This window comes from Puccinia triticina, chromosome 2A, assembly GCF_026914185.1.
Source record: "Puccinia triticina chromosome 2A, complete sequence".
Classification (NCBI taxonomy): Eukaryota; Fungi; Basidiomycota; class Pucciniomycetes; order Pucciniales; family Pucciniaceae; genus Puccinia; species Puccinia triticina.
In genome coordinates this window covers 8,601,477-8,628,615 of record NC_070559.1, presented here as the reverse complement: position 1 = coordinate 8,628,615, position 27,139 = coordinate 8,601,477, and the positions used below count along the sequence as shown (strand labels likewise).

General features: G+C 49.4%; 1 protein-coding gene across 1 annotated transcript; it reads left to right on the top strand.

Moving 5' to 3' along the window:
- Positions 1-22,353: 22,353 nt before the first annotated feature.
- Positions 22,354-23,281, top strand: PtA15_2A905 (uncharacterized protein; the record flags this gene model as incomplete). The annotated part of the gene is made up of 2 exons (XM_053166974.1): positions 22,354-22,446; positions 22,562-23,281. The coding sequence occupies 2 exons, from the start codon at positions 22,354-22,356 to the stop codon at positions 23,279-23,281; spliced, it is 813 nt and encodes a 270-aa protein (XP_053018143.1).
- Between the last annotated feature and the right edge of the window lie 3,858 nt (positions 23,282-27,139).

The window sequence follows — 27,139 nt, the reverse complement described above, 5'->3', positions numbered from 1 at the left end:
TTGATGGAGCTCCTCGTTGGGGATCCATTCTTGGCATAGACGGATGGCGTCTGCTCTCCCAACCAGCTCTATAATCATTTCTTGCGTCATCGAAGCTTGGGAGAGGAGTCTCTTCATCGAGGCCGTGTTCTGCGCCTCTCTCGCTCGGACAAACATGTCGAATTGATCGTTGAAGAGGTTGATGAGGCCTGTCAGCTCCATTTCTTCTGGGATCAGATCCATCGGGCCGGAAGACTCTTCCCGTCGTGGGTTCTGAATGGGCGGAAGGAGGGCTAAACTGGGGGAGGCATTCGGCCTCATACCCTCGGGGTTGGTAGGCTGGGAGGGCGGTTGATCCTTCTGAGGATACTTCGCCGTAGGGATCATTTGTTCCCTGTCTACTGGGCGCGGTACCGGCGTGGACCTGTTCGAGGCTAGAGCTATTGATGTCTCTCTCGCCTGGTATAGCGCCGGAGGGATCCCTGTGTCTGGGGGAAGCGGCTCCTCCTCCGGGAACTTGAGGAAATCCTCTTGGAGCGGCGGCAATGCTGACTCTAGCTCTTCGAAGCCTTTCCTCGGCGGCTGGACTGAGGCGGTAGCGGAGGCGCTGTTCTGCTGAGAGGTCTCTGCCATTTCTAAGGTGAGGAGGCATGGTGAGCACGTGTAGGAAAGTTGGTAGTCGAGTAGGAAAAGAAGAATAAGGATTTTTTTAAAGGTTAAGTACCTGAGGATTTAGCTTTAGCAGAAATTCTCTTGCTTTTCCGCGTAGTAGAAGAGGTTTTTTTCTTATTTTCCTTTGCGCTTGACTTCGCTGAGGAATTAGAGTTCCACTCGGCTATATTGACGGGAGCAACAGTCTTCTTTCGACGAGTTTTTTGTGCTCTTGCAGTAGCAATAGGGGTCCACGACGAGCTACTGATAAGATTGCCGTTGCGCGGGTTTGTCACTATTCTATCGTCGTAGTTTTCGTCTTCTGCGCTAGTCTGCGCCGTCACGAATTTTTTTACGGTCAACTTCGGCAATTATAGATAAGAAGGCGGAGAATCTTTTGAGCGCACTCCGTTTTTCTCTATCTCCTCTTGATTCGAAGATATGGAGGGTTCTGGGGAGGATAAGTCCGACGAAGGGATGAATAGCGGCGCGGAGGAGTCGCAATTCTGCACTTTCACGAGTACACAGGACGTAAAAGAAATTTTTCAAGGGTTCAGTTAGGAATTTTATCAATATAAGAGCAATTTGGGATAATTTTAGAAGATTTTCAGCGTTAGTAGGATATGTAAAAAATTTTTTTAAGTGATTTTTTCGAATTTTTAAGAGTTTTTTGTTTGATTTAGTCAGGAGGATCAGTCCTTTGGCTTTATAGCAGTCTAGAATTATGAAAAGGTGAGTAATTTTCCCGATGAGGCCCCCAATTGTGAGCCTGAGTCTCTATAGTGACAGCAGGACACAAGAAATGGGGGACAACAGTTTGATTTCTTGGGATAAAGAAAATACAACTGTAAGAGAAAAAGAGAAAGAGAGAGAAAGAAACCAAGCAGGATAAGATAGAAGAGAAGTACTAGGTTATTCTAGTGGGAATGCACGTCCACTGGCAATGCTACTCTTCAGAAGAGTGCTGCTAATCTGTGCTAGAAGTGCTACAGCTTCCTCTCAGGAGGGTATCTGGATTAGATAAGTTTAATCCAGCCACAGTTTTTTAGACTTCTCTCTGGACAGTCAAGGTTCTTAATGGGAAACCTGAGGGACAGCCCTGAACCTAGATTTTGAGGCAAAGGCCTGATGATAAGAAGGGACAGCCCTGTGATCAAGATAGAGGCAAAGGCCTGTAGAATTGAAGGGACAGCCCTGTGATCAAGATAGAGGCAAAGGCCTGTAGAATTGGAGGGACAGCCCTGTGATCAAGGAGGAGGCAAAGCAAGAAGAAAAGGCAGATCAAGCAAGACACAGAGTTGTACCTCTGAGATAATCAAGGTTCAGTGAAAGAGGTTACTTACTGTCAATATCCTAGGCGCCTGTGACGGTAGGTATACTGGGAGTAGAGTAGGCTCTTTGGTGGTGATCCTGGGGTTATCTGGGTGGTGGTTCTGGTGTGCTGAAGTCTGTAGATCCGCCTCAGGCAAGGGGGATCCTGACTACGAAAATTTTCACAGTTTGCTTATGTAATTTACATATGTACATGTGGTTTGGCGCGCCTGGTAGCGCTGACACGTCACAACTGCGCAAGGGCGCCATAACTCAGTAACTCAGGGAAGGAGTATAGTTACAAGGAATTTATAAGTTGTAACTAGGGTTAAAATTGCATGAGGAAACAGAATATGAAGTCAAAACAAGGTTATCTCTTAAGATGAAAAAGATATAAAGTAATTTATATGTAACAAAGGTAGAACAGGCAGCTTTTAGGTCAGCTGTGATGACTCTAAGGCTGACAGTTCCCACAACACCTTCAGTTCCTTGCTGATATTGACAAAGAGGCCCGTGAGGAAGAAGCCAACTTTATGGAAATGTTCAATGACTCTGACGATGAAACCTGCGGAGCAGAACAACTGCCGATCTTGAACCGTGTCCCAAACAAAAACCGCAACACAACTGCAGGCCATGAACAAATGATGACTGACTATTTGAATGAAGATTTGGTGTACAGTAGTCTCTACTTTGAACACCAATTTTGTGTCACTAAAGGCATCTTTTTCCAATTGTGCAATGACTTGCAGACCAAACTCTCAACAAACTACTTTGTTCAAAGACGGTGTGGTGGCCATTTACGTGGCGCCGGTGGCGCAGCGGATTCCTCAAGTTTTCAGGCGTCAAGACAACAGCTCACGGGTCGTCAAGATCAATCAGCGCGCGTCGCGCGCGGCGGAATCATCAAGGTGTTTCAGGACCAGCGGTTTCCTTCCGGCGGATTTTCTTTTCTTTGGCTCTTTGATCTTATCTTCTTAAGATGTTTGTTACTCTTCTTTTTTTTATATGTTCTCTCCTCTTTTGTTTCATACTGCGCGCGTTGGATGGTTAGAGTGTGGTGGGTTGGTTTTGTTCTTAGCCTCTTAGTTGCTGTGTCTTTCTCTTTTCAGTTGTGGCGCGCGCATAGGCGCGCGGGCGGTTGTGATGACCTGTCACAAGATTGTCATCATCCCTGATTTTTCTTTGCCTTCTCTAGCGGGTTTCAGCAGCGTATGAAGACGTACCTCATTAAGGAGAAGAAGATGGTGAAGACATTGGATGGACGCTATTTGCTGCCGGCGCTCAAGGAGCTGCGAGCCGCTGCGAAGGCGAAGATGGAAGAGGAGGTGGCTTTCACTTCCGAAAAGGTCACCCCAGCTTCCCAGCCGGCGGCGTTGATGTTCAAAGAGTCAAACGACGTTATGATTAAGATGGAGGCCGACCGGAGGCCCAAGGAGGCGACTGCTGAGCCTAAGACGCCTGCCACGGTCGACGAGATCTCACGCATGCTTCAGTCTTTCGAGCAGCGGTTGAAGAAAGATCTGTCTGCGAATCCTCCGGCCGCGTCTACGCCGTCATCATCCCGAGGACCGTTAGTCTGTTATTACTGTCATCGTGAGGGCCACGGCACGGCCCGCTGTTTTGAACTCAAGAAGGATAAGGAGGAGAAGCTGGTCGAGCAGAAGGGTACCAACTTCTTCCTCCCAAACGGTGCCTTGATTCCGTTCGACGCTTCTCGTCCTATTCGCCACGTCGTGGCATCCTTCCAACCGCAGGCCAGCTCGGCGACTACGGAATATCGAGCAGCTTACGGGTCTTTGGACCCATGGTATCCCCCTGCTGTGGCCTCCCAATCGTTTTCTGGCACTTATCAATCCGATCCTGCGCGCAAAAAGCATGAGGCGCCTAAACCTTACAAGGCCCTGGCGGTTCCAGCTTCTGCTGCCAGGAAACCCTCGAAGAAAACTCCCTCCCCTGGTTCTGGATCCGAGGCTGAAGACATGGAAGTAGAGTCCGAGCTTTTCGAGCGTTCGCCTGCTGCACAGCCTTCGCCCCCAGCACGGACGGAACCGAGTTCTGCGCCGGCTCCCGCTAAATCAGATGCGGGCCCTTCAAAAGTCAGGTTTGAGAGGGGTATCGCTAAAGATCATCCGAAAGCTGTGGAAGGCATGCTCCAGAAGATTTCCGATCTCCCGTTGACGGTCACGGTAGCGGAATTGTGTGCGGTCGCCCCGGCAATCGCAGACGGGATGAAGCACTGGGTCTCAAAGCGCCGTGTAGAGATCAACTCAGAGGATCTGAAGGTCCATTCCGGAACGCTGATGGAGGAGTCCCCGCCTGAAGAGGAAGAAAATTGTTTGTATTCCTGCCCGCTGGGGTATCTACCCTGTTTGCTTGGCGAGGACGGAGGCAATGCGGCACCTTTGGTGGATTCCGGCTCTCAGTTGAATCTGATCTCGGATGCTAAGGCGACGAAACTAAATCTTAGTCCCCGAGTGAACTTCAGTTCTGCCGTTTACGGTATAGGTAACCAGGCCTGCGAGCTGGTCGGAGTCGCAGAGGACGTTCCCATCAAGATTGGGAAAACAGTGACAGGCACCTGTCATTTCTGGATCACTCAGATGGACGGCCCTGTCATTCTTGGACGACCGTTTCTCATGGATTTCAATGTCACTCTGGAATATGGGGGACATTTTGGGGAGAAGATCCTTCTTCCGGATTCCAACGGGCGGTGCATCGAAATTTTGCTCTGTTCACTCGACACCGGACGTTGGGAGCGCGACTTCCCTGGCGGCGGCCGTAAGGCGATTCTAACCCGCAAGGGGAAAGCTCGTGAGGATCACGTCGAAGGCCGGCATTTTTTATAGATCAAGTTGTCTCGGAAAGCAGCGGACCTAATCTAGAGTCTCGCAGTCCTGTCGTGGAGTCAACTTTTAACTCAGAGTCTCATGGTTCGACTTCTTTCTTTTCCTTATCAGCTTCTCAAAATCAACAAATCGAAAAACAGTTTAAAACTTCCAAAAAATCCAAAAATATTTTGTCCAGCTTTGATTCTCAGTCGTCTATTTTTTTTAAATCTCATCTCAAAGTCTGCGGAGAGGAGGAAACAGGGCGTTTGCGGAGGTATGGAGAAATCAAAGTAAGTTCTCTCCATAGATGCACCTCCGGGCAAGATGCCGCCTTCGTTGTCAAAAACCCTACTTCAGCCACCGCTGTGAGCCACCCCTATTCTTTGATCCTCTTCCCTGTTCCAGGTGGCCCTTCATCCCATCCGGAACGTCTCCGCGACGGGAATAAACTAGCTAGCAAATCACGTCTCCGCGAAGAGAATAAACTTGTCCTACCCATTGAGGTCCTCCGCAAAGAGGTTAATCTAGTTCCGTCTTTCGAGACCCTCCGCAATGAGGCTAAACTTCCGAGCCTCCGCGACGAGGATAAACTAAAGACCCTCTGCACCAGGAAAAAACAATGATCACTTGTCTGCAAGTGACATCAAAAAGTACAAAGGCCCCTTTGTACTTTGCTATGTCACTTGTTGGCAAGTGATCATTCTTTTTTCCTGGTGCTGTAATGAGGTAAAACTATTTTCTTCGATTGCGAGTAACTGCGCGCCTGGCGAAGATTTTGGGCTTCCATGGAGGTTGGGAGAGGTCAAAGTAAGTGCCTCCCAATTATGCACCTCCGGGCTCGACGCTCCTATGTCGTCGCAAGCATTACGTGCCACCGCTGTGAGCCGCACCCCAAATTTCGGTTTTCTGGCATCTTTAGGCGGTGCGACGGTCATTGGAAGCCTTCTCCGGAACAAGGATAAACTATTTTCGTTGAGATTGGATTGCAAGGATGGAGTGGTGGAGTTTGGTATGCCGTGGGGGTCATTGGGATTAGAAGTAAGTTCCTCCCAATGTGCACCTCCGAGGGGTGATGCTTTTAGCCCTGTCAAAGCCCTACCACGCGCCACACTCGTGAGCCACAAAAGCTCTCCTGGTTTCTCGTTTTCAGAAAAGGCTCCTTTTGAAGACGGCGCAGAGCATCGCACCTGGCAACTGCTCAAGCACGGGCTCAGTCATAGCTCGCAGTTGGCGCTTGTGGATTCCTGGAAGGAGGGGTCTTTCCTGTCATTCGCGGCAAAGTACAAGCCGTTATCCCGAAAGGTCAGGCCGGTGAACCAGCCAATGCCTCAGAGTCTAAACGCTCCACTGCAACGACCGCCCTTGTCGCGCGACCCGTATCGTGGTCTTCCCAGATCTCTCGCACGTGCCTTTGTGCCGCGCGGTCGGGTCACAGAAGAGAGTCTTCAGATCGTCAACTTTGGTCCGCCCGGATGGTTATGGCCGGCAGAGCTAGACTTGATTAAGAATGTGCTGGCAGAGCGCGGTTTGGCTATTGCTTTCAACAAATCCCAGCGGGGGCTTTTGAAAGAATCTTACGGTCTCCCTTACATCATCCCAGTGGTCGAGCACGAGCCTTGGCAGAAAAAGAAGATCCCGATTCCTGCGGCAAAAATGGAGGAGTTTATTAAGATTGTTCAAGAGCGCAAGCGCAACGGGTTGTACGAGAAGTCAACTTCTAGCTACACTAGCCCGGTGTTCTGTGTGCTCAAAAGCAATGGAAAACTGCGCATCGTACACGATCTCCAACCCCTCAACAAAGTCACGATCCGAGACGCTGGAGTGCCTCCCGCCACGGAAGAGTTTGTGGAGGCCTTCTCAGGCCGCGCGTGTTATGGCCTTGGCAACATCATGGGTGGCTACGATGAGCGCGCTCTTCATCCCATTTCCCGCCCCCTTACAACATTCGACACGCTGCTGGGACGTTTTCAGCTGACAAGACTCCCTCAGGGCGCAACTAAATCCATCGCAGTGTACCAGGCTCAAATGGTCTGGATCCTTCAAGATGAGATCCCGGATCATGCGGGCATCTTCATAGACGATGGGGGCATAAAGGGTCTGACCTCAGATTACAATGACGCAGTTTTGAGTTGGAATCCTGGGATCCGCCGTTTCATTTGGTAGTATGCAGAAACTCCCGAGCGCATCCTTTTTCGTATTGAGGAGTCCGGTCTCATGGTTTTGGCATCCAAGCTGGCAGCGTGTGTCCCGGCGTTGGAAATTGTAGGTCATGTTGTCTGCAAAGAAGGCCGGCGTATGGCGGAGACCAAGATCAACAAAATTCTGTCCTGGCCAACCCCGGTGAATGCGACGGAGGTGCGCGGATTTCTGGGCGTGGTGGTGTACGTTAGAATCTGCATTCCCCGTCTGTCTCAGATTTGTTCGCCGCTTCGCCGTCTGACACGCAAGGACGTGGATTTTGTCTGGACGGAGGACTGCGGGAAAGCGTTTGAGGAGTTGAAGCGCCTTGTAGGACAGGAAATTGTGCTTGTCAAGATTAGTTACGGGCCTGATGCGGGGAAGATCAAGATAGCGGTCGACTCGAGTTTTCAGGCGGTCGGAGCGGTCCTTTTCCAGGAGGACTCAAATGGTCTGGATCGCCCCGCTCTTTACAAATCCCTCCTCTTTTCTGATGTAGAATCACGCTACTCGCAATCAAAACTCGAGCTTTGCATCGTTGCGCGCATCCTCAAGAAACTCCAGACGATCCTATGGGGCCAGCACTTCAAGCTCCAGGTCGACGCTCAATCGCTCATTCAAATGATTAATGTGCCTAGTCTCCCTAACGCCCCCATGACGTGCTGGGTAATGTTCATCCATTTGTTTTCGTTTGATATCGTTCATCGGCCAGGCAAGTCTTTTACTATGCCGGACGGGCTCTCACGGCGTCCTCAAGGCGACGACGAGTCGGACCCCCCCTCCTCGGTTTTTGACGAAGAAGCTCCCCATGTTCGTCCATTGCATTCCTTTGTCGTTGATGCGCCCTTGGGTTATTCTGGGTATCAGGAGGGATTTTGGCGAAGCATGGAGGACTTTTTGGCCACGCTGGCACGGCCCGATGGTATGGAAGCGCGGGATTTTCGCGCTCTGAAGCGGCGATCTGTCGATTTCTTTTTGCAAGCCGGCCGTCTCATGAAGCGGGGTAGCCCGTTGCCGCGCATCGTGGTCACCATCCCGGCTAAACAGGATTCTATTCTCAAAAAGCTTCATGAAGATCTTGGACACCGAGGCACGGCGGAGACCTATCGGCGAGTTTCTGAGCGGTTCTGGTGGCCATCTCTTAAGCAATCAGTTGAGCGCTGGTGCCGGAGCTGTGAACCATGCCAGAAGAAGGATCTACGGCGCCCTCAAGAGCTACGTTATCCAACTGGCGAATCTACGGTCTTTGGGCGTGTTGCTATGGACGCAGTACATCTTAAGGCAAGCGGAGCCAAGTTTCTGATTGTGGCGCGCGATGACTTCACCGGCTGGGTGGAGGCAAAAATCTTAAACAATCTCACGTCAGAGGCGGTAGCAGCCTTCCTTCAAGAAAATTGGACTATGAGATACGGGCTGGCGCGATCCTATTCCACTGATGGCGGATCAGAATTTGGCGGCGCGCTAGCGGAAATGCTTTGCGCGTTACCGGGACAACACCAAGTCTCAACTCCTTACTATCCGGAAGGTCAGGGGATGGTCGAGCGCGGCCATGGGCCTCTGAAGTCTGCACTAGTCAAGTTAGCTGGAGTGAGTGGTAAAAACTGTCGCAAGTACCTACCGTTGGTGCTTTTTTCCGACCGGATTTCTACTAAGAGGACGACTGGCTATTCCCCTTACGAGCTAGTCTTTGGTCAGCGGGCGGTGCTACCGTTGGACCTTGAGATCAAATCATATCTGAGTGTTGACTGGGACGCGGTTGACGACACTTCGGATCTTCTCGTCGCGCGCTCCCGTCAGTTGGAACGCAGTGAGGAGACGCGAGACATTGCTTACAAGAAGCTGATGGATGCGCGCGGTGATTCCCTGCGTTACTGGGAAGAGAAACATTCATCAAGAATCCGCGAACCCCTCAAGCCTGGCGATTGAGTGCTCGCCTTCAACAGGTCTTTGGAAACTCAGTGGGGGCAGTTGTTTGCCCACCGCTGGAACGGCCCCTACCGCATTGTGAAGCAGGTCCCCGGAGGCTCCTATGTCCTTGAGGAGCTCGACGGCACGGAGTTGAAACGGCGTTTTGCCGCGGATCAGGTGAAAAGGTTTTATTCTTGCAAGGACTTTCCTGACCAGAAGTAAGTTCCTCTCCTGGTATGCACTTCCCGGGTAGATACTACCGTATTTGTTGAAACCCTACTTCTTGCCACATTCGTGAGCACTGCGTTGGCGCCCGGTTTCTCTTTCTTTAGGATTTCCTCTTGTCCGCTTTCCCCTTCTTTTATTTTCTTAGTGCGCGGATGGAAGACAAGCAGTCTAGGGACAGACTGCAAGCGTGGTGGAGATGTGGTGGCCATTTACGTGGCGCCCGTGGCGCAGCGGATTCCTCAAGTTTTCAGGCGTCAAGACAACAGCTCACGGGTCGTCAAGATCAATCAGCGCGCGTCGCGCGCAGCGGAATCATCAAGGTGTTTCAGGACCAGCGGTTTCCTTCCTGCGGATTTTCTTTTCTTTGGCTCTTTGATCTTATCTTCTTAAGATGTTTGTTACTCTTCTTTTTTTTATATGTTCTCTCCTCTTTTGTTTCATACTGCGCGCGTTGGATGGTTAGAGTGTGGTGGGTTGGTTTTGTTCTTAGCCTCTTAGTTGTTGTGTCTTTCTCTTTTCAGTTGTGGCGCGCGCATAGGCGCGCGGGCGGTTGTGATGACCTGTCACGAGATTGTCATCATCCCTGAAGTTTAAGTTCTTTGGAGCTTAGGCGGAAGGGACGGCATGAGACTTTGTCTGAACACAAATTTTATCAGATCATCTTGTCACCTTGAATCAAAAGCTTATTGATCCTAGTGCAGATATACTCGCGGAGCTTCTGAGTCATTCCTCTCAGCCCGCGACAATCCCTTCTCCTCCTTCTTTTTTTTAGATCACTTTCCCCGGTCCAGTTCGCCGGCTGCTCCCCTAAATCCTCAACAAAACAAACTACCGCCGACAGGAATCTACCCCCCGTTGTGAGAACTCCTTTGGGATGGGTTGGCAGTCCTTTGAGGGGGAAATAACAATATGATATTCTGGCTAAGTAATACTACTGTTACGGGTGGTTTGAAAGACCTGCCCCTCTATTATACTACACAGAATTCTGACAACAAATTTATTTATTGTTGTGGCGTGACTTTATGATGGAGAAAACTTGTATGTAGTAGTCTCTATCAGACCTAGATCAGTTTTAACAAGTACAAGGTGCGTATACAACCTTAATATGGTGAGATGGGTGAAGAATATAATCAAGTGAGAATCTGTTTTGTTGGTTTTTATGGTTTTAGCAGAGTGAAGTGATGATGGAGTGTGATATGAGTTTTCTATGTTGATGCCTGATGACTGTGTTTCCGTGCTGATGTCGAAAGGATGACTGTTGACCACTGAGCTGGGGTGCCTGGGTGATGATGGAAAAATGGTGGGAGGAGGGCCTCCTTATATATTCTTTTCTGAGTTATTTTTGCTGGTGAGGGCTGCACTTGAGGCATTTCTGCTGGTGGTGACCCTGTGGATTGCACTGCCTTCTGCCAGGGGTGCATAACTTAAACTGATGTTCCACATGACCATGTGTGATTTGTACTTTTTAAGGCAAAGTCCACCTAGGTTGGTTGCACTGCCAAAGTGGAGGCTTTCTGACCGCATGCATTGATGTAAGGTCTATGCAAATCTGTTGAGTTGTTGAGTGGAGGCCTAGTTGATGCAGTTTCCAACGCGCAGGTTGCGTGAGGTGATCTGTAGCTAATAGCGGAGGCCTGCCTAACTAGTAAATCTAACTATACTCTTCTATATATGCATGCCTTTTATGATTTATATGAATTTCCACCTGGGTATGGCCTGTACTAAACCTATAATTGTAACTAACTTCTAAACTAAAAGAGCTAGCTGGGTAGTTGAAGTGAGTGACTAGGGTTAAGTTTGTATTTAGAATCTATTTCTCTAATAATATTCTATCATATGCTAGTATTGTAGGCTGTGAGTTGAGGTTTTGGCAGTTTTGTTGCGCGCAACAGATCTGGATCACCACATCCCCCCCCAAATTAATGCTGTCCACAGCATTCCTAAGCAAGCAACAAAACTGTCGAGTCCTTCCCGCTAAGAAATTTCTAGTCCACTGATGTTGTCGTAAGTCCTTGACAATTTTGTACAAGTTTCCGTGCCTTCTTTCCTGTTCCTTGTGTTTTTCCGATTGGCTACTTGTGTTGCATTGAGTCAACTCCAAATTGGTATTGTATCTTCCGATCTATACATCCTTTCTCTATCTCAAAATCTAGTATATGTATGTCCTATGTAAACCTATTCCCCCTGCCACTCCCGAATCAAAGGATCCTAAAGCTCTACAAGTATACTCTGTACCCCTGTCGTTGGCCCAAAGAAAAGGGATGTGGTTGATGATTCCCGACAAAATTCTAACATACGTCCCCCAGTTGATGAGTTAAACACTCTTGATTAACCTTCCCGCCAACTGGCTTCCCGTATTCCTATGTATTTCTAAATAACTCTTTCCTTCTGTCACATCGTACTCCTTTTAAGGCCTAACTATACTTCTATTTCCTCTACTAAAGAAAAGGGTGATCTTGTCCAATATTACACCCATTTAAATCCTTCCCTATGTTTCCACGTCATTCCATTTGATAATCCACGTAGTCCAGAAAATCAAGCTAGGATACCCTGTCTAAACCGTAATTTCTTCCTTCTTCATCCACTTCCTAAAAATTTCCTATCCAGTCCTGAACTCACTTTCTTGGCCAAACTCTTCTTCATATTCCTTGTTGTTATTGCTTGTGCTAGTACTACTCTCATATTTTCTTGTGTGCCTTCCTCATTTTATTTGATCTTCCAGTGATCTTATCTGAATTTCTTGCTTGTTATACATATTTTATCCAAAAGAAGTGATTCAGTACCTCTTGTTGTCCGTTGTATCTTCATGTATGACTCCTGCACCGTTACTTATTGATATTTCCAACCAAAATTGATGTTAAGTTTTGAAATCATGTGATCTAGGTGAGCTGCTGATCTGTCTTCCTCTTGACACTGCAGCTTAGGGTCATGCAGGACCTAGGGATTCTTTCAAGTTGCAGTTTATGGTCATGCAGGACCCTGGGTTTTGCTTGAAATTTGCAGTTTATGATCTTGCAGGACCTTGGGTTTTCCTTGAATGTTGCAGTTTATATATGGTCTTTCAGGACCTTGGGTTTTGCTTGAAATTGCAGTTTATGGTCTTGCAGGACCCTGGGTTTTGCTTGAAAATTGCAGTTTATGGTCTTGCAGGACCCTGGGTTTTGCTTGAAAATGGCAGTTTATGGTCATGCAGGACCCCTCAATTGTCCACTTTGTTCTTCTTGTTGCAGGGAGTTCCGGATAGACGCTGCGCTGAGCTAGCATCTTTTTGCAAAAGCCGCGCGCGCTTCTGTTCGCTGTTCCGAGTGTCACAACACTCGTGAAACCCCCTCACGACTTGCTGATACGGGCCTGTGATGCCCTTGCTGGCCCTCCGATCTTTGTCAAGTCCCGATCGATGCCAAGGATGCTGCACCTCGCCCGACAGCCACCGGTACGCCCACGGCTCCGCCGACGATCGTCCCTTTTATTCTCCCTTTTTCCTTCGTTCTTGTTCCTTCCGTCTTACTAATTTTGAATTTTTGAATTGATGGTTATGTACGAGCAGTGCCTCCACCTCGTAACCGCGGCCACGCTTGCTCATTGCCGAGCCTCTCAGCTTGCTTCAACCACCCGTATGGCCAAGTCCTCCGCGATTGATTGACCTCCACCCTTGCAGAATCAAACTAAAAGATATCAAATACCAAAAAAACCGTTGTCCGCCGAAGCACCGATCCTCCGCGCGCATCCATTCTCAGCTCCCTCAAGACAAATCTGCTCTATTCGCTCGATGCCAAAACTTCTCCCCTGCGTCGTCAGCCATTTGTGCATAGGCCGATTATACACTCTGCACCGTTGTTAGCCTATCCTAGCCTGCGTCATCGACGATCTATCCAAGCTGTCCTCAGCTGATTTTTGAATATAAAAAGCAGCTCCATCGTCGCCGGTCTCTTCCCCCCTATGTCCTCGTTTCTTTTGTAAGCTTTCTGCTACTGAATATCCAAGGCTGTGTTGTTGAGCATTCGTGCGTAGGCCGATCATTTGATTTCACAATCCCCTGTTTATCCTTGAATATACAAAAAATAGCACCATAGTCGCCTATTCTTTCCCGCGTGATTGAATCCATTGATGACTGTTCTTCCCCGCTATTGGCACCAACACTGTTGTATATAAAAACCCTTGCAGTTGTAAGATCTTGTCCGCTAGGTCCTGGCCAAAAGAAGCCGCAAAAAAAAACCCTGCTAATACATGAAACTTTCCCAATTCTATCTGCTGTTCCATCGCAAGTGACATCTACCATAATTCTCCTTTGTATGTATTCTTCTCTACTTTGTGTATTAATTCTAATGTTACTAATTATGAAAAAAAGTTGAGTTTTACAAGCGCAAGATAGTTCACTGTTTTAAAAAATGTGTTTGAACCAGCCAAAGAGAGAGCTTGTTTCCTGCCACAATGTATTGAAATTGGATGAATGTAATGTGGACTCTTGGCAACCTGAATGAGAAGCACTCTGGATGATTTTGATAGTACTGTTGTACAAAATTCTAGACAGTTTAACCTCTTGTCTGGGAGGCTTGTGCTGTATCTGATCCATAGAAAGTGATTTTCTGATTTTCCAAATTGAAGTCCTAGGGTGCTCCTGTCACGACCGTCCTCTTGAGGTTAGCCGCGGTACGTTATAGGTTCTTTGTTGTTGATCTTGATGATGATTTACTGATCTTCTTGAAGGTTGTTGGCCACTGTTGGGACACCAGATGTGAGAACTCCTTTGGGATGGGTTGGCAGTCCTTTGAGGGGGAAATAACAATATGATATTCCAGCTAAGTAATACTACTGTTACGGTGTAGGGACTCCAAAGGGAATGGATGAGTGGTAATCAAAGTTCCGTTGAGGGGGAGATAAGTTGTGAATAAGATGAAAGCCTATTACAACTTACGGGTGGTTTGAAAGACCTGCCCCTCTGATGGTACTATGCAAATAACCAAGAGTCTTGTAATCAATATTTAAATGGTGTGGCTGATTCCAAAGATAGCTCTTACTTTTGTATAGTAATCTCTATCTGACCTAGATCACTTGCATCAATAGTTGTGGTGAATCTTTTGTAACTTGGTTTAACGTTGTGGAACTCCTACCGTGCCAGGCGGTAGGCAGAGCTTCGAGGGGATGTGTGCTTTTGAGGCTGCCCTCGTGGGTGGTCCGGAAAAGTGATGAGGATCGTGTAAGCGAAGAGGTAAAAGGGTATTTTACGACGGCGTTGAGCGCGCGTCGGCGGTTGAGGTGTTTGAGAAGAGGGCCGGGGATACTGCCGGCAAAGTGATCAGGAAAAGGGATCAAGGGAAGCTCAGGGAAGATGAGGAAGGATCAGGATCAATAAGGTTTGATGAATTTCTGACTTGGATCAGTACCGAGTTCATGCCGCCCCATCCTCTGAGTTTGGGCTGAACTCAGAGTCTGGGGTTTGTGACATCTAGCGGACCTGTCATGATGCCCGCAAACTTCAAAGACAAAACAAAACAAAACACAAAACAAAACAAAACCAACCCTCCACTCTGAAACCTACCAACGCGCGCAAGAGGAGAAATAAACAAACAAACAGGGGAGGACAGGAGAAAATAAAACTGAGAAAGGAAACAAAGAACAACAACTAGGAAAAAGAAGAAAGAAAGGGGGGGGGGGAGGAAAGGATCTTGAAGAGAGAGGGAATGAGGTAAATCTTGAGATTGAGAGGTCTTGAGGAGTGAATTATTGAAGCCTTGGGGATGAAATCTTGAGGGTCTTGAAGTCTTGAGGATGGAAGAGACTCTTGAGGGGTGATTGTAGGTCTTGCTACTTGCTGGGGATCTCGCTGATCAAGGCTGGTGGCGGCGGGAATGCTTCTGACTAGCGGAAAACCAAATGGGGCACCACATCCACCCACCACTTGGAGTCTGTCCCCAGACTCCTTTGAAATTTCTTGCGGCTGGAGAGAGAGATCTGAAAAAAAAAAGAAAAGCAAAACGGGATCCCGCGGATGGCTCACGAGTGTGGCTAGAGTAGAGCTTACAAGATGACGGTAGTATCTACCCAAGGTGCATACTTAAGAAGGGGACTTACTTCTGGTCTGCAATGCCCCACCAGAACAACCCAAATGGGAAGGCCTTGAAGCCGTCAGATCGGAATGATTGGAAAAGGTTGAGTCAGAGAATTGAGGCCAAGCTGGGATCAGGATGTGAAGATTGGAGCGTGTTGAAATGAGCGGCAATAACGGATCTGGAGTCAAAGCAGGGGTTTGAGGCGAAGGAGGGATCGAAGAAGAGGAGTCTGAGGTCTTTGAGTAATGAGGATCGAAGTGTGGGAACAGAACGGCATCATCAAGCGCCCGGGGCGACTCTGAAATGCTAGATAGAAAAGGGGGTAGTTTAACCTCATCTCGGAGGCGAGGAAGCGGAATCAGATGCTCGGCCGCCTGGCGGAGTTGGCTACTAGAACGCGGATCGAGAATTGGAAGCGGAGAAGAACAGGGATGTAGTTTAACCTCTTCTCGGAGGTTTGACGGTGGAATCAGAAGCTCCGCCACCTGGCGGAGCTGGTTACTAGAACAGAGATTGGAGATTGGAATCGCATGCTCCGCCATCTGGCGGGGCTGAAGACTAGAACAGAGGTTGGGAATCGGAGTCGAATGGGAAGGAGAACATAGTTTAACCTCGTCTCGGAGGCCGGAAGATGGGATCAACTGCTCCGCCATCTGGCGGAGTTGGCAACTAAAACGCAGATCGGGAGTCGGAAGCGGAGGAGAGCTGGGACCTAGTTTAACCTCTTCTTGGAGGCTAGGAGCATGAGAAGGATCTGATCCACTTGGAGAAACAAGGGTAGAGGCAGAAAAGCCAGGAACAATCAGATTGGCAATCTTCTTAAGCACTTGATCCACCGCCTGTGCAGATCGAACAGAACGCAGCGGAGAGCAGGAGTCGGACGGGGCGGGACTGGCAGGTCTTCTGATTGGGAAACAATGGTATGAACGGGAACTGGGCAGAGCCTTACTCCTCCGCCCAAAAACTTTTGCAGAGTCGAATTGAAAAGAGATGACAATGCGGCGGATAGGGCGGCTAGAATCAAAGGATATTTTAGCGCCACTGGGAAGGAAAAGACTTTTTCCCTTCTGTTTGACCAGCGCATCCTTCCTGTCTCTCTGAAGATCGAGGCAGCGGCTAAGTCGGTGACCTCTGTGGTGGCAATAGTAACATACGAGTGGCGGCCGGACAGTGAGATTGACGGCAGAGGCGGAGATCACTTCCTTCAAACTTGGCTCCACTTTCATCTTCTCTACGACCTCAGATTCAGGACTGGGTGATCTAAGGGACTGGATAGCTCGTGTTGAGTGCTTGGAAGACTCGGGAATAGCGCTCCAATGCTCTTCTTCAGACTCCAGGGCCATACGAGTGGACTCCTTGACCGGGCTAAGGACTATAGGGTGGGGGAAAGAAAACTCCTCGGATGGCAAAGGAACTTCCGCACAATTCGACTCTTCCATTAATTGTTCAGCAGGATCCAGCTTGCAGTCTTTGTATGCTTTATCCAAATCGAGGGCTGGCAGCTTAGGTTGTTCGACAAAACAAGAGCCCAAAAGAGAATTCATAGAACAAGATTCGCCCGGCTTGGTCTCTTCGCGAGATTCTAGGGCAAGAGCAGATGGATATCCTTCAGCAAGAGACGAGGAAGCGACCCGACCAGAAAAGGAGAGCCGTCTAGTGGAATCCGCTTTGGTGTGATTCGGATCTTCAACAGATTGTTCAGAGGAATCCACCTCGGTGTCCGTGTCATCATCGATAAACTCTGTTGCAGCACGACAATCAAAAAACCAGGTCTTGTTTTCTTGCGCTGAAGAGGGAAAGCGAGCAGCCAGAGATCGTCGGCAGACCCAGAAAAAGGCTTGAGAGCAAAGATCGTGGATGTCTTGCGAGTTCCAGCCTTCGTTCCGGAGTACATATGAAGCAATCGGCTCGAATGATTGCCAAAAAATCGGATAATCTCGCGGCCAATAGATGTATTCTCTCGCTGACCAAGATTCTAGCAATTCTTCCAGTTCTTGAAGAGGGAGGCGAGGGGTTTCAGCTTGTCCCCAGTACGCAAGCATCGACACTTTCAGATCTGACCATCTGCGATGTTTGAATCCGTCGAATCTTTTTATTACCCCAAAGACTTCGTCTGAACGGATGAAAAACGAAATCTTCCAGGACATATCGTATTCCGAGGTGCCGTGCCTTTTGGCCATCGTCTCATACGCATCCAAAAAACTTTTGACATTTGCGCCGTCAAAATCCAGCGCTAGATCTTGATAGTCAACTTCGATCGGAGCTGGACGAATTGCGGCCACCATGAAAGATTGACTAGCCCCTAAAGAAGAGAGCAAACAGATCCGAGTGGCTCACGAGCGTGGCGATCGTAATGCTTCGACAAAAAAAGCGTAGACAACCCGCGGAGGTGCACTGTTGGGGAGGACTTACTTCTAGCTCCCTGTGCCTCCACTACTGAACACACCCAAAAAAAAAGAATCAAAGACTCGGATCCGTCCAGGAAAAATCACCTAAGACAAAGAAAGCAAGAAAGAAGACCGCCAAGCGTCTCAAACCGTCCAAAAATCGGCGAGACTGTAAATCTTGAGGTCGCTGGTTTGATCCCGGCTCGGGGGACCAAATGTGGAACTCCTACCGTGCCAGGCGGTAGGCAGAGCTTCGAGGGGATGTGTGCTTTTGAGGCTGCCCTCGTGGGTGGTCCGGAAAAGTGATGAGGATCGTGTAAGCGAAGAGGTAAAAGGGTATTTTACGACGGCGTTGAGCGCGCGTCGGCGGTTGAGGTGTTTGAGAAGAGGGCCGGGGATACTGCCGGCAAAGTGATCAGGAAAAGGGATCAAGGGAAGCTCAGGGAAGATGAGGAAGGATCAGGATCAATAAGGTTTGATGAATTTCTGACTTGGATCAGTACCGAGTTCATGCCGCCCCATCCTCTGAGTTTGGGCTGAACTCAGAGTCTGGGGTTTGTGACATCTAGCGGACCTGTCATGATGCCCGCAAACTTCAAAGACAAAACAAAACAAAACACAAAACAAAACCAACCCTCCACTCTGAAACCTACCAACGCGCGCAAGAGGAGAAATAAACAAACAAACAGGGGAGGACAGGAGAAAATAAAACTGAGAAAGGAAACAAAGAACAACAACTAGGAAAAAGAAGAAAGAAAGGGGGGGGGGAGGAAAGGATCTTGAAGAGAGAGGGAATGAGGTAAATCTTGAGATTGAGAGGTCTTGAGGAGTGAATTATTGAAGCCTTGGGGATGAAATCTTGAGGGTCTTGAAGTCTTGAGGATGGAAGAGACTCTTGAGGGGTGATTGTAGGTCTTGCTACTTGCTGGGGATCTCGCTGATCAAGGCTGGTGGCGGCGGGAATGCTTCTGACTAGCGGAAAACCAAATGGGGCACCACAACGTGGTGGGTGAGATAAAGTTTGATTTATGTTGTAAAATTTGTGATGTTAAATTGCTGACACTATGTTGTTGTAATAATCTGCTACAAAGTAAATATATATATATATGGGTTGGATGTTGGTTGTTGGTTGGTTGGTTGTTGGTTCTACTACTGTTCTTAACACACACTAAAGTTCTCTACACTAATCCACTACTAATAACCACAATAAACAGACCTTCCTAGGCTGCTACAAACTAGAAACTAACCACAGTGACCAACCTCTCTAGGCTGATCCTAACTAAACTAACTAACCACTTGTGACCAAACCTCTGTAGGCTGATGGGGAAAAAAGAAAATTATAGTGGGGAGAGGCCCTCCTTTTATGCTGGAGGATGAGGGATTTCTGCTGCAGAAAGCTCCTTGTGAGGGATTTCTGCTGCAGGGGTTCTCACCTACACAGCCTTTCTACACAGCCACAAATACAAACAACACAGCTTTGCTGTGCTAGATACACTTTAAATCTACAGCCAAACATCTATGATATACAAACTAACAAACAAATACACAGCCTTCAGCAGTAGATTCCTGTGAAGGCTGGACCAGATACACCCTATCTCCACCTCCAAACAACGCAGCCTCCTGATAGATACCTTCTAAATCCACCTCCAAACAACACAGCCTCCTAATAGATACCTTCTAACTCCACCTCCAAACAACACAGCCTCCTGATAGAATCTTCCCTGAACAAACAAATACAAAGACTCCAGCCAAAGATGCTGTTCAGCCTGTGTTAGATACCTTCTAACTCCACCTCCAAACAACACAGCCTCCTGATAGAATCTTCCCTGAGCAAACAAATACAAAAACTCCAGCCAAAGATGCTGTGCAGCCTGTGTTAGATACCTTCTAACTCCACCTCCAAAACAAACACAGCCTCCTGATAGAATCTTCCTTGAGCAAGCAGATGTATAGATTGCCACTATCCGTGACCATTCTGGATTCTGGGGGTCTTGGCCTCTCCTCCTCTTCCTCCTGTTCCTTCCTCCCTTCCTTCTTCCTTTGCGCTCCTTCCTCCCGTTCCTGGTTGAGACTATTCCTTACTACAAATCCTTCTTTGGTTCGTATGTGCCTTGACTGTTGATGTGATAATATCTCCTCCTCTTGTATGATGACTGTACTGTCTCCACCCTCTGTTGTATCCTTTTTGGCATTGACACAGGCACAGAACACCACAACGGGTGGTGTGAAAGACCTGCCCCTCTATTATACTACACAGAATTCTGACAACAAATTCATTTATTGTTGTGGCGTGACTTTTATGACAGAGAAAACTTGTATGTAGTAGTCTCTATCAGACCTAGATCAGTTTTAACAAGTACAAGATGCGTATACAACTTCTATATGGCGAGATGGGCAAAGAATATAATCAAGTGAGAATATTTTTTGTCGGGTTTTCAATGGTTTCAGCAGAGGGAAATGATGATGGAGTGTGATATGAGTTTTCTATGTTGATGCCTGATGACTGTGTTTCCGTGCTGATGTCGAAAGGATGACTGTTGACCACTGAGCTGAGGTGCCTGGGTGATGATGGAAAAATGGTGGGAGGAGGGCCTCCTTATATATTCTTTTCTGAGTTATTTTTGCTGGTGAGGGCTGCACTTGAGGCATTTCTGCTGGTGGTGACCCTGTGGATTGCACTGCCTTCTGCCAGGGGTGCATAACTTAAACTGATGTTCCGCATGACCATGTGTGATTTGTACTTTTTAAGGCAAAGTCCACCTAGGTTGGTTGCACTGCCAAAGTGGAGGCTTTCTGACCGCATGCATTGATGTAAGGTCTATGCAAATCTGTTGAGTTGTTGAGTGGAGGCCTAGTTGATGCAGTTTCCAACGCGCAGGTTGCGTGAGGTGATCTGTAGCTAATAGCGGAGGCCTGCCTAACTAGTAAATCTAACTATACTCTTCTATATATGCATGCCTTTTATGATTTATATGAATTTCCACCTGGGTATGGCCTGTACTAAACCTATAATTGTAACTAACTTCTAAACTAAAAGAGCTAGCTGGGTAGTTGAAGTGAGTGACTAGGGTTAAGTTTGTATTTAGAATCTATTTCTCTAATAATATTCTATCATATGCTAGTATTGTAGGCTGTGAGTTGAGGTTTTGGCAGTTTTGTTGTGCGCAACAGATCTGGATCACCACACCGTCGTCTCAAAACAAATCCCCCCCCACTTCCGCTATTAACTTCAAATCCTAGAATCTCCGGACCACCTCGAAGGCAGCGCTCAACAGCGCACATTCCCTTCCAGTAACTGCCGCCGGCCCAGCACCGGTCGGAGTTCCACAACGGGTAAGATAATGTTCATTGGAGGAAATTTTGGGTCAGCCTAAAGGCACCCCAAAAATTTACTTCATGTACACCAAAATTTTGGTGTACCCACATGTGCACCCCAATATTACTGGGGTGCACTTTTGGAGTACCCCAATTTATTGGTGTGCAGACCTGCTTACCCCAAAAAAATTGGGGTGAGGGTGTTGAAACCCCCAGACTGCTTCAATTTTTGGGGTGAAATTTAATGTACACCAAGTGAAATGGTGTACATCAGTCGCGCACCCCATCGAGGGGAGTTACTCCCCCACCCACCCGCCCAACTTGTTAGACCTGCACACATCGGTCATTGAGGGGAGTAGCACCCCTCAATGACCATTACAGACCGGTCATCTATGAAACACCAGTTAGAAAGCCGTGAGCAAGCAAGGAGAGAAGGACTCCAAGTGAAGCAAACAAGAGAGATTGAACAAGCTAAGTACCTATGAAACACCAGTTAGACAGCCGTGAGGAAGCGAGGAGAGAAGGACTCCAAGTGAAGCAAACAAGAGAGAGAGATTGAACGAGCTAAGTACCTAATCGAGGTACAAGGATGAGTTGACACAAGTGATAAGTGTGTAAGGAAGAGAGAAAGAAAAGCGGAAGAACAATGTAGAGTATCAATACATAAAGGAAGCGAAACCTAATAGGGGGGTTCACAATTGAAATTTACAAAAACTTTGGGACACATTTTAAGGTGTTTATGAACAGTTTTTTAGAAAACTGATAGATTGCACTGATTGATCTGTATCACCTGCTGCTGTGCATTTTCCCAAAATTTTGAAATTTTGTTCATAAAGGCCTTAAATTTGGCTCCAAAGTTGAGTAAAAATCAATTGTGAACCCCCCTAATGCATGATACACAAGCTTGAGGATCCGCGACCAGAGTTCGCTAAACCTAACTCATCAATTGCCGTCGTGTGACATCCCTTCTTTATCGTCACATCATCAAGGGTGCTACTCCCCTGATGACCGGCACAATCGGTCATTGAGGGGAGTAGCACCGATCTCAAGGTACACCACCACCCCGGCACCCCGGCCACCCCAGTCATCCGCCGAAATCAGAGCACTCAAGGCCGATCTCAACAAACACACCACCCTCCCGTACCACGCACCAGAGATGGTCGACGTCTGGAGGTAGAAGGGCGTCTCCGAGAAAGCTGGTCGGCTGTGCCATCCACCACCATCTCCTCCTACACTCCCCCACTGCCTTGCTGATCTCTTTGTGTCGATCATCCCACAGATATCTGGGCCCTCGGCGTCTCCCTCTACAAGCTCTGCTATTACACCACCCCCTTCGAAGCCAACGGGCCACTGGCCATCATCAACGTCCAATACCAGATCCCATCCTATCTGGCCCACAGCAACTCGATCAAGGAAGTAAAAATAAAAAATAAAAATAAAAATGACAACAAAAAAAAAATGAAAATAAAAAAATGAAAATCAAAATAAAAAACTGAGACCCCTCAAATCACAGGCACCATGCTCCAGGAACTGCCCCAATCTCGACCGGACATCTGGGAGGTCCATAACCATGTGTGCAGACTGCGTGGCGTGCCGCCCCATCTCCGTCGTGTGTGTGTCAAATTGTCGTTGGGTATTAGTGAGTGAGGGGCAGCAGGACTGACTGTTGTAAGGATCTCTTGAACAGCCGAGCAGAAAGCAGTGCCTTTCGCACATCTCACCCCAGCTTTCAGTTCTCCCTGAACCAGCGACCAACACGCTCGACGCACCGGACGGCCTCGACTCGATCTTCTCAGCCGCGCCCCCATCGGCCGCCGTCTCGACCAAGGAGGCCGACTCCGTCGTCCCCATGCGGGTCGGCAGGCCGACGGTCAAGAGCAAGCCCGGGCCCAACAACGGGGAGCCGTTCTTCAACCCCGTCCACCAGCCGGCCCCGGCTGCGACCACCGGCTTCCCCGCCAAGAAACACTCGCCGCCCAAAGAGTCAGACTTGTTTGCACGCGAAGCTGCCGCCGGGTTCGGAGACGCCTTCCTCTTGTCGCCCTCGCCCCAGATCACCGCCTTCAAGCCGGTCGCCGGCGCAGCACAGAGGCCGGCCCTCGGCGGAAACCCCTCCCCCAGCTTATCTGGATCCCGCTCCCACATGTCGCTCAAGCCTTCGGCTGCTGCGCCTACGCCCATGATTCGGCGCGACTCGAAACCGGCCACATCGTCGGCAGCGTTTGAAGACCTCGTCCCTCTGACCAAGAAACCCACGCCCAAAACGCTGAACGAGATGCGCAGTGGGCTCGGCTTGGTTGCCTCCACCTCGACCGGCCCTTCGATGGCCAGCGGGAAAACCAAAGTGTCTGCTAATTCATTCACCAGCAAGCCTGGCTTGCTCCCACAGGAACCCACCAGCATGTCGATCAGCAGCGGCACACTCTCGCAGAAAACGGGGCCGTAGTCCTTCCCCTCTTCTCGGATACACGAGCCCACAAGTGGCTACCGGAAGATAAGCATCACCCAGAGAACTGGCCCGGCTGTCAGCTCGAACCCGTCCCTGTCTGAGTGGCTGAGGAAAGACCAGCCGGCACTGGTCAGTCGGTCTAGTCAAACGTCCCCCAGCCTGATCAGCCACTGGATCAATGAGCTTACAGAAGCCCGCGCTGTGAACGCTTTGAACTCCCCCCGAAAGTCGACCTCCGATCATCAAGCTGGTGGAGAAGATCTGGCCCGGCGGCAACACCAAGCCTCGTCCGTCCTTCCCCAAAACAACATGTCACGGGGAGATCAGCGTCCATCGAACCCCCTGGAGAAAAGCCCATCATCGATCCCAGAGACCCTGCGCAGATAGGCGGCTCATCTGCGACGGCCTTGGACGGGAAGACCGACGGGCTGGGACGCAAGCCCAGCTTGAAGCCTAGCTCGTGGGATCTCTCTGCCGCCGACCCCGGTCACACAGCCGGCCCATCGTCCGCCTCCGGTGGACACATCATCCCGACTCGCAAGCCCAGCTTGAAGCCCAGCTCGTGGGAAAACTCTGCCGGCGATCCCGCGCCGACAGTCGGCCCATCGCCGGCGTCTGGCGGGAAGATCAGCCTCGCCGCAGAGGCCCCGCAGACCAGCGGCACCGGGCCGGCGTCCCCGCCTAGCACGGCCGACGAGCTGTCGTCTTCGGAAGCAATGACGGAGGAAGACGAGGACGTGCGTCTACGGCGCTGGGCGGCGATCGCGAAGTTCGCGCCCGCGGCCGCCGTCGGCCCGGCTGTCAGGTTGTGGTTCTGCTACTCTTAGCTTTATCATACCTGCTGGTGTCACTCATTCATGACCTGTCATTTACAGGTCTTACCCTCAATTAGGGATCTTCATGTGACACCAGTGGATGTTCATTCACCCACCTGCAGCCATTCATATCCAAGCGTCCTTATTACAGTGGTTAGTACACTTGACATGGGTTCAACTCCCATAGGACACATAATATTTTATGGAGTTTCACACCGGCCGCACCGTCGTTGGCATCTACAGACCGGCACCCGTTCTTGTTGCGCGCCGGGAGTTGACCGGTCGGCCCGGCTCGGAGCTGTCCGCGGGCGAGGCCAGTCTTCCGGCGACGGCGGGCCGCCCTGTCAAGCTTCAAGCCCAACCCGTCTGCCGTCCCTCCAGCGGAGAAGGCCCATCGACTGGTGGCTGACAAGGACGCAGGAGCGGCCAAGATAAACCCCCCGATGCCGCCCAGCCACATCCCTCTCAACGCTCTCGGCCCCGGCCTCCCCGCCACCCGTCCACGGCGCCGACGTCAAGCCCATGACCACCTCCGTTGACCAAGGCTGAAACGCTGCGCTGCGCTACAAAAAAGCAGTCTTTTAGCGCAGCGCAGCGGGGAACCGCTGCGCGGTCAGCCCAAAAAGCGGTAGCGCAGTGTCAATCCCGCTGCGCTACCACTGAAAATAGCGGGGGCCCGCTTTTTCCCCAACCCAAAAAGCGGTAGCGCAGCGGACGGGGCCGCTCCTTTCAGCGCCGCGCAGCGGCCACCAAACCAGCTGCGCTGCGCTTCTTTGGCTGGCAGCGGGGGAGCGCTACGCGACCAGGTCAAAAAGCGGTAGCGCAGTGATGGTTCCGCTGCGCTACCGCTGAAAGTAGCGGGTTCCCGCTTCTTGCCAGACCCAAAAAGCGGTAGCGCAGCGGGCGGGGCCGCTACTTTCAGCGCAGCGCAGCGGCCACCAAAAGCGCTGCGCTTCACACTGCGCTGCGCTTTTTGAAGCGCAGCGCTTTCACCCTTGCATTGACAACCTCAAATCCAAGTGGGAATCCGGCGCTGTTTGCGCCGCCGCCGAGGACCGATTACGGCCAGACTTAAAACCCCTCGTCTTCTTTCTCTCATCTTCCCATTGGGCGGGCAGGAATCTCTCCCCCAACTTCCACCTTTTTCTCCGCGCGCACTTGCTTTCTTTTGTGTTCCCAACTACAATTTTTCCTTTTTTTATGTTTGGCAGTGGGTGGGCGATGTTGTTGTACTGATCTAGAAGTACAATGCGAGATGTATGTTTCCTTTTTCTTACTTGAATATTTATCAGAGCGTGTTTATTTCCATGCAAGTACATCCAATATAGACATTTTTCTTGGCGGTGTGCACTGTCTCTCTTGATCTCTTCTCTCCAGGTCTGGTCGTCTCAGCCGGCGCCAGGCGCTCTGGCTTGCAGGCTTGGAGACAGGAATGGTCCGCCGCGCGCGCCTTGCATCGGGACGCAACACTGGTTACAGGTATGTATTCCTCTCACTCCCAACCTTGCAGCTAGAAACCTTCTAAAATGTTCTTGATTTGCACATATCAGACATGCATGAGGACATCATAAAAAAAGAAGAAGGAAGCGCTATCGAACTAATTAGAGCTTATTTAGTCAAGTCATTTTTGGGTTCGCAGTTTCGACAATATGTGTTGGTGGACAAGTCAACTGGAGCTGATTCCTATACCCAAAGCGTTCACCCAATATTTAATCAGTTTTTCCACAGCAGTTTACATGGGAGCAAGTTGTGGAGATCCTTCTGCTTACCATGCTATCCAAAGGAGCGGTGCGGGGAGCACAACACATCTTGTGCTGTCGACCGAGAGGGATTCCTCCCGGTCAACACTGTGGTGTATGGTGTTGACCGGGAGGGATTCCTCCCGATGGACTGTTGTACTATGGAGAGGGATTCCTCCCGGTCGACAAAGGCTGGTCAACATGTGCGCGTATGTACACCATGGACGCACTTCCTAATTGCGTCTTTTCCGAACGCCGTTCGAAGTAATGGAAAATTATTGAAAAAAAATCAAAGTGGCCCCACTCGTTGGGATTTCAAATACTACTCAATTTTTTTCCCAATGTTTGGGAAATAATTCAAGGAATAATCAAGTGGAAACTCAATCCGGCAAATATCCGGGATATCCGCGGGAGTTGCCGGAGAAACTCCGGTGAAAACCTTATTTGACTGCTATTCGAATATCATTTGATTGCCCTCTGAACCGCTTTCGAGGTCATTTCAATTTCACTTTGACTATCATCCTCAGCCAACAACAATCAAACAGAATTCGAACATCACCACCAAGATCGAGATGCACCTGAGGTCCAGATCGACGTTGGGCCGCCGGAGTAGTGGACCTTATAAATATCATCCGCTCACCTCCCTCCCTCCCTCGCTTGCTCTCTCTCCCTCCCTCCCACTCTCTCCCCCCCACTCTCTCCCTTCCTCTCTCTCCCTCCCTCCCTCCCTCTCTCTCCCTCCCTCCCTCTCTCTCTCTCCCTCCCTCTCTCTCCCTCCCTCCCTCCCTCCCTCTCCCTCCCTTGCTCTCTCTCAAGCTTGCTCTGTCTCTCTCTCTTGCTCTGTCTCTTTCTTGCTCCTATCACCTGTTATGTCTATCTTATACACCTGTCCAAAAAGCTATTATACACGCAATGATATTACCAAGTGCTCCATATGGGGCTCTGAGCCATTTGAATGCTAGCAAGGAGAATGAGCAAAATGCGCAGGGGGGAGGGTTGGGGGCAAGGGATCAATTGCCCCGGTCTGCTTCCCAGTCTGCTCGAATTCATTTCAAACTGAGAGCACTTTCCAAGGTACTTTCGAGTTTCAATCGGCTTTGCTTTGATTGAAACTCCAAGGTATCCCAAAGACAACAATCGAATATAATTTGAACACCTCTGAGTTCAAATTATATTTGAATGTAATTCAAAAAATAATTGAAGAGACTTCGCGTTTTGTTTGAAGTCTCCACCCAATCATTATTTGAAGTCATGGGCCCATCGGATTACATCCAATGGGTGTTTGAAAGGACTTCAAACAC